This window comes from Chlamydomonas reinhardtii, chromosome 11 (assembly GCF_000002595.2).
Source record: "Chlamydomonas reinhardtii strain CC-503 cw92 mt+ chromosome 11, whole genome shotgun sequence".
Lineage (NCBI taxonomy): Eukaryota > Viridiplantae > Chlorophyta > Chlorophyceae > Chlamydomonadales > Chlamydomonadaceae > Chlamydomonas > Chlamydomonas reinhardtii.
In genome coordinates this window covers 1,222,192-1,229,569 of record NC_057014.1, presented here as the reverse complement: position 1 = coordinate 1,229,569, position 7,378 = coordinate 1,222,192, and the positions used below count along the sequence as shown (strand labels likewise).

The 7,378-nt window shown below is 66.0% G+C and overlaps 2 protein-coding genes across 2 annotated transcripts in view; one reads left to right on the top strand and one right to left on the bottom strand.

The window, feature by feature from the left end:
- Nucleotides 1-3,828, bottom strand: part of CHLRE_11g467699v5 (uncharacterized protein) — a 9,179-nt gene extending 5,351 nt beyond the window's left edge. The window contains exons 1-5 of the mRNA XM_043067459.1: nt 3,449-3,828; nt 2,718-3,201; nt 1,991-2,104; nt 1,153-1,288; nt 319-389 (exon numbers count right to left, since the gene is read on the bottom strand). Coding sequence (XP_042919456.1) covers nt 319-389; nt 1,153-1,288; nt 1,991-2,104; nt 2,718-3,201; nt 3,449-3,452 — 809 coding nt within the window. The 5' untranslated portion in view covers nt 3,453-3,828. The remainder of the gene's footprint in view (nt 1-318; nt 390-1,152; nt 1,289-1,990; nt 2,105-2,717; nt 3,202-3,448) is intronic.
- Nucleotides 3,829-3,928: 100 nt separating this feature from the next.
- On the top strand, nt 3,929-7,334 carry CHLRE_11g467698v5 (uncharacterized protein). The gene is made up of 2 exons (XM_043067458.1): nt 3,929-6,389; nt 6,633-7,334. The coding sequence occupies exons 1-2, from the start codon at nt 4,287-4,289 to the stop codon at nt 7,110-7,112; spliced, it is 2,583 nt and encodes an 860-aa protein (XP_042919455.1). The 5' UTR covers nt 3,929-4,286; the 3' UTR covers nt 7,113-7,334.
- Nucleotides 7,335-7,378: the final 44 nt, after the last annotated feature.

Here is a 7,378-nt window from a genome sequence, read left to right as displayed (position 1 = left end):
CGCCGGAAGTGATGAGGAGGGTTGGCTGCATGGCGTGCCAAGCGTGTGCCGAAAGGCTGTGAAGCCCCAAGCCCCCGCTCGGATCGCCGAATTGCTAACGGCCCTGCGTCAAGGTTAGCTTCGGCAGAGCCCTGCTTGTTGCGACTTCCCGATCTCCCCGATTCCCGCGCGGCTTTACAACGCCCGTACCTGCATCAGCCCCGCTGCCCCCCTGGAGGTCGACACTTTGAACCTATTTGCACTCTCTGTCATGATGATCTATTGGCACTCCGTCTTTCATGAACGACACCCGCTCCCACGCCACGCCACGCCACGCACCGCACGTAGGGGAAGTCCTCCAGACTGAGGCGGCCCGCGTTGAGGTCCTCGATGTGGTCCGCCATCAGCGGCTGCGCGCGCCGGGGCGGAGGGGCGTGTAGGCGCGTGCGTGTGTATGTGTGTGTGTGTGTGTGTGCGCGCGTGCGTGTGTTAAAGAGCGCAAGGAAAACATTACGCGTAGGACAGTGTATGCGATGCAGAGTTACGGCCGCGTGTCCGTGTGTGTGTGTGTGTGTGTGTGTGTGTGTGTGTGTGTGTGTGTGTGTGTGTGTATGTGGTAGGGGGATAGGGGGGGGTTGCTGGGATGTTTGGAAAAGCGGCACAGGATGCACTGGGCATAGGGGGATAAGGGGGGGTAGACTTTCATGAGAAATTAAGGAGCAGCGTAGTTGTACCGTAGTTGTAGCCCGTTGCTGCCCCACCCCCAACAGCCCGCCTAGCCACTCTGGATACACACTCGCGCCCACACCCCCTCGACCGGCAGCCCTCGCAACCTCCTGCCACCCGCTGCTGCGCTCATTGCCTCCCTGCCACCGGCCAGACCCACCACAGCCTCCGCCATCCTTGCCGCGTGATGCAACGGCATCCGCTCCCCTTCCCTTCCCTCCCCTCCCCTCCCCTCCCCTTCCCTCCGCTCCGCTCCGCTCCGCTCCGCTCCCCCCTCCTCCCCCCATTTCAGGGATGGGGACGACTGTCGAGTGCCAATCCGTTGACAGAGCATAGGCCACGCTCTCCTCCTCGCACTTCTGCATTGGGGTTGGGCTAATATCTACAAACCCCTCCCCTCCCCGGCACCCCTTCCTCTCCTCCCCTCCGCCCTCCCCTCCTCCCCACCTTTGTCGGCAGCTGCCCCGCCCGCTGTAGCCCCGCCAGCCGCTCGTACAGCCGACCCGACAGCAGCTGAGGCAGCGAGGCGCGCGTGGCCTGACCCGGCGGGTCGCCCGGCTCCGGAGCCCTGGCGTTCTTGTACCTGGGTGGCGCGTGTGTAGCGTGTAAGCGGGTGGTTGGAGTGGTTAGGGCGGAGTGTTTGGAATGGGTGAAGTGGGTGGGTGCACGGTGGGGTGGGCAAGGCAAGGCAGGGCAGGTCCGGGGTGGTGCCCGGACTGCAGGCCGCGCGAGTCTGTGTGCCTTGATGCCGCGTGTTGCTGGCGCCCCCCTCCTCCAGCCAAGCACCGCCCTCCACGCCGTTGCCGCCGCCCCCCAGGCAAGAGGCAGCCCGCCCGCCGACTGGCTCCACTGGCTGGCTCAGAGGCAACCCGCGCGCTGCTGCCGCCTCCTCCTCCACGCCCCGATCCAGCCGCCCTTCCCGCAGCCGCCGCCGCCGCCGCCACCCACCGGGTAGCAACTTGGGCACCTCGCGCATCGTTCATTTCCGCCCTGTCTAATGCGCCCCGCACCGTTCCCACTTCCCACCCGCATGCAGCATGCACCCCACCCGCGCCCCACATGCTGACACGCATCATCCCCGCACTTTGGGCCCACCACCCACCCCACATGCTGACACGCGCCATCCCCGCCGCATTCGGGCCCACCACCCACCCCACATGCCGGCACGCGCCATCCCCGCCGCATTTGAGCCCGGCACCCACCCCACATGCTGGCACGCGCCATCCCCGCCGCAACTGGGCCCGCCACCCACCCCATCCCCGCCGCTCCCGCCGCCGGCACCCACCGGATGACCGGGAACTCCTTGAGTGCCGTGAACAGAGTGGCCAGGCGCGACACGATGGCGTCCACCTGCCGCGTCACCGCCGTCTTCTCCGTCACACACGCGTCACTCAGCAGCCTGCGGAGGAGGATGCGGAGGAGAAGGGCAGGAGGAGGAGGCGGAGGAGGGGTTGTAGATACCAGCCCAAACTGAACCGAACCAAATGGAAAAGAGCAAGGGGGAGAGCGTGACCTATGCTTTGGGGGGCCGGAGGAGGCAGCGAAGCGAAAATGGGGTGTGGTGCGGCGGGGTGGCGGTCGGCGGGAGGTGAGGAGTGACAGGGTCTTGTCAGGAGTGCCGACCAGCGCCGCGCCCTCCCCGTCACGCACGCCCCAAACAACTGGGTCCATCCCCCTCCTCCAGTGTGCCGAAGGCCCCACGTCGCCTGCCGCACATAGGCTGCACCGGCACACCCACAACGGCACCCACGCATCCTCCTCGAGCAGAGCCAGACCCGACCTGTATCCCGACCCTTACCACCCCGCATCCCAACCCGCAACCCCAGCCCGCATCCCCCAACCCACAACCCCAGCCGCAACGCGACACCCGCATTGCAACCTGCACACCCCTCATCCCCGCACACACACACACACACACCCCTACCCAGCGCCCCGCACCCCCGCACACATCCCCATCTCACATCCCACGCCCCAGCTCCTGTTCCCGAGCCCGCAGCCCACCACCAACTCACAGGGAGCCGGCATCCGGGTGATCTGTGATCATGGTCCGCGAGTCAATGGTCAGGAATTCCAGGTTTAGCTCCTTGAGCGTCTTCAACGCTTTGAGCAGGCGCGGGTTAGCCTTCAGCTTCTCCACCGCCTCCGCCGGGAGCTTGTTTGAGAAGAAGATGTGGGCCGATGGGTATAGCGACTTGCCCTTGCCCACGCCCGCTTTGCCCTCCGGCCCGCCGAAGTCATCCAGCACGCGGGCGATGGATTCCGGGGTGGGTTGAATGAAGTACACGGCGGCCTGCTGCATCGGCTCGCGCGCCTTCGCGAGGTCCTCCACGACCGAGACACCGCTGTCCATGATGTCAGACATGCGCAGCGTGGAGGACAGGACGCGCGTGGTGAACTTGTCCACGATCAGCACCTTCCAGCCCCCACCCGTTGTGTCCTGCACGCTGCCGAGCATATCGTCTAGGATACGCTCCTTCACAGCCTTGCGGCATGACTCTGCAACGCAACAAGAACAAAGGAGCCGGAGTCATCGTGCAGGCACCAGTTGACTGCTGCGTCAGGCTCACGCGCGCACGCAGCTTGAAGCGCGCCGCAAGCAAATCTATACACACGCTACGCTGAACGCCCCGCCAGCTGCAGCTACTGCCAGCGCGCAGCTGTCGACCTTCAGGCACTTGCGCTCGGCGCAGCCCTCCTTTCATAATCAAGCCGATTCCCTGTGCATTATATGCATCAGACGCACCCATGGTTGCTACTGCTTTCGCCTGAAGCGAACAGGGGCAACGCCAAAGAGTCCGCTTTGCTCCGGCTGCTCTCCTCGAGCCGCAGAAAAACTAAGATTGTCGGATTACGCACAAAATCAGTCTTACAAAGCTACCAGGAGGTGTCCTGGTTGAGAACCGGCATTTTTAGCAAGTAGGAGCACTTGTATTGTGGACGTGGTGCACTACGAGTAATTGCACATTACGTTCTATGAGCTACCAAAGCAATCCAAAAGCACAACACTACAACTTTGAGGCGAGTACCTTCAACTACCCTGATATGCACGCCGATGCAGAGGCCAATTTCATCAATGCAGTGCTATGCAATGGTCATGCTATAGATACCAATTTTGATGGGTGCTCTAGCTCCAACTCGCGTGTTTCCGGCACAATGAAGCCACATTGCTGGAAACTACGTTCTAAACTGCCCGGTATGTTTTCCATTGCCCTTACGTGTGATTACATATATCGACTGGCATGGGACCCAGTAGAACCGCGCTAGCGCAGCGAAAAGCTCGCCGAGGCAGTTGAGGGTTTTCCCTTGTTCACTTGCTTTGCGTAGTTGCGTTTATTCGCCGCCGCAACATTGCTGCAGATTTGAGAGCTGCATCGCTCAGAACCTTTCATGTGCACGAGGCGTGCCCACGCAAAGTGCTGACTTGCTGGGGTCCTTTCTGGCATGGCCCTCGGCCTTGCCTAATATGCATGATGCGCGCCCATATGCTCTGCATTAGTTAGGTTACATACGTACGTAGACGTGGATTGGCATATCGACGCGCCAGCGAGCAGGAGGGCGAAGCAACGCCCGCCCGCCTCACCATGCCTCCGGAAGTTTCAGAACCTGGCAGCGCTGCTCGCGAGCCACGACGACGCAGGACGCAGGACTCACCTCAGCCACGAGCTGCTGGTCGCGATGCCAATCGCCCGCGTGCACACACGCCTCGCACGTATCACGAGCTCTCCCAGGCGCCGCTGCGGGTGCCCTTTCCCAGGTCGCCCCCGCCACAGCTCAGCGTTACCAGCACGCCACCGCCGCCGCCGCCGCCACCCCCAGCCGCTGCCGCCTCCCCTCCGGGTCCAAACCAGCCCTCTGGCGCCACACGTGGCTCAGCCGCATCAGGCACGCCCACTAGCGCCGCCTCCGCCTCGGCCTCGGCCCTGGCCGCAGCCTCGGCCTCGGCCTCGGCTTCAGCTTCAGTCGTAGCCTCGGCCTCAACCTCGGCTTCAGCTTCAGTCGTAGCCTCGGCGTCAGACGGCTGGTCTGGCAGCTGGTCGGCGCTCTGGCGGCGGCTGCAACACGGCGCAGCTGCCTCCACCTCCGCCTCCACCTCCACCTCCACCTCCGCCTCCACCAACACCACCGGCACGGCGCCGGAGGCAGCTGGAGCCGCCGCCAGGCCTCCTGCTGCTGCCAGCGGGACCCCTGCCATCGGCACTGCTTCTTCCCGCGCTGCTGCTGCTGCCGTCATCGGGCCTCAGCGGCGGCGGACCCAGCTGCCAGCCTACATAGAGTTGGAGGCACGTGTGTGGCGAGACGTGACCTATCACGACCTGCGACTGGCGAGAGGGGTGGGCAGCGGCTCCGGAGGCGGCGGCGGCGGTAACGATGGCGGCGGCGGCGGCGGTAGCAGCGGTGGCGCCAGTGGCGGGGCATTCGACGCGGGCAGCGCTGGCATAAGCAGCGGCGGCGTGGGCGCCAACGCACTGGTCGCCGGCCGCGGTGCGGCCTTGGGTGGCGGAGCCGACAGCAGAATGTCTGGTGCGGCCGCCGCGGCCGGCGCCACCACCACCACCACCACCACGGCATTACGGTCTCAGGCGGCGCAGGGGTGTCACCAGCAGGCGCCCATGACGGGCATCTACGTGGAGGCGCGGCTGCGGCCTGCCCGTGCGGCGCAGCTGTACGAGGTGGTTCGGGTGTGGGTGGTTGACAGCACCAGCCTCTACAAGGTGTGTCTGCGGCCGCGGCGACAGCAGCAGCAGCAGCAGCAGCAGCAGCAGCAGCAGCAGCAGCAGGGGAGCCAGTGCCATGAGGACAGCGGGCGTGGAAGCGGACATGGCAGTGGGGGTGGGGGTGGAGGCGGGGGTGGAGGCGGGGGTGGGGGTGGGGGTGGAGGTGGGAGCGGTGGCTATCCGGGTGAGCCGCGCCGCGGTGATGGAGATGGAGCCGGGGGCAGCGGCGCCCAGCGCGCGAGTGGCAGCACCGGCGGCGGCAGTGACAGTGGCGGCGGGAGCGGCGGCGGCGGTGGGAGTGGCGGCAGGGGCGGCAGCGGCGGTGCGGCCAGTGCTGGCGGTGGTGTGGCCAACGCAGGCGCCTTCGGCGCCTGTGATGTAGCAGATGCACGCGGTACAAGTGAGGGCTCACATTCAGGGGGCGGACAGGCCAACGTCAGAAGGGGCAGCACCAGCACCACCACCACCAGCAGCGGCGGCGGCGGCGGTGGTGGTATTGGTGGTGGCGGCGGAAGGCTGCTGACAGGGCTGACGGGCTGGCTAGGCACGCCGTGGACGCGGCTGCCCATGCCGCCACCACCGCCGCCGCCGCCAGCAGCCACCGCGGCGGCACACCGAAGCCGCGGCCCCGTGGCTACACCAGCGACTGCTGCTGTTGCATCAGCAACGGCAGCGACCAGCGGCGCCGCCAGCAGGACGGTTGCGGCGGGCGGTGGCGGTTGGTGGTTGTGGTGGCGGCGGCGGCGTGAGTCATGCACGGGTCCGAGCCCAGGCCATGCGTCATTGTTGCGTGGGGTCCAGGAGGGGGACCAGGGGGAGGCGGAGGAGGGCGAGGAGGAGGTGGCGGCGGCCACGACTGTGTGTCACGGCCCCGCCTGGCCGGTGGGCAGTGAGGTGGAGGTGATCGTGCAGCTGCAGCGCCGGGGCGCACCTGGGGAGCGCGTCCTGCTGCGGGACACAGGCGTGCAGGTGGGGCGGTGGCGGGCCGTGGTGGGCTGTGGTGGGCGCCTGGGCGGCGGTGGTGGGCTGCTGGGGCTGCTGGGCTGAGGATGCTGCTGCTTCTGCTGGGCTATGGCCGTGGCTGTGGCTGTGGCTGTGGCTGTGGCTGTGGCTGGGTCCGCTCCTGGATTTGCGTTGCTTCCACTGCCACACTGCTACTGCCACACTGCTACTGCCACTCCACATTGCTACTGCCACACCACGCCTCTGCAGGTGGGCGTGGAGGTGATCTTCCGGCGGCGCGAGGTGGCCTGGGTGCTGCTGACGCTGCTGCTACACCTCGTCGACGTCATCCTCATCGCACCGCTGCGCGCGCTGATGCTCACGGCGGCGGCGGCAGTAGCGGCGGCAGTAGCGGGGGCAGTAGCGGCGGCGTCGCACTGCCCGCGTCGCGGCCGCGGCGGCGCCAGCAGGCCTACTGGTGAGGGGCGTACCGGCAGTAGCAGTGGAGGCGGCGGCGGCAGCGGCGGGGGTGGTGATGGTAATGGTGGTGGCGATGGCGGTGGAAGAGGTAGCGGCAATGGTGGCGTTGAAGTGGAGGCGGCGCAGAGCAGGCGGGGCAGCGGTGGTGGTGGCAGTAGCGGCACCGGTGCCCGTGGCAGTAGCGATAGCAGTGGTGGTGCCGTAGCGGCAGTAGCAACAGGAGGGGACGGAGGGTCGCCACCGGGCTCAGGCGTTGTCGTACAGTCGTAGCCGTTGTGCCGTTGTGCCGTTGTGCCATTGCAGCCACAGGATGTATGAAAGGGCCAAGACACTCGCGACAGTTACGCAAGCTCACACCACGCGCCTGCTACCATACTGCCGCAGCGCATTTGTAGCTGTACTTCTGGCTGTGTTTGACGGGAGACTCACGCGGGAGACTTGATACCGTACATTGTAGGCTGTATTGAGCACATCTCACATTCTCACCGGGACTGCACGCATTTCATTGACTCAGTCCGGGGCACAAAGACAGCTGC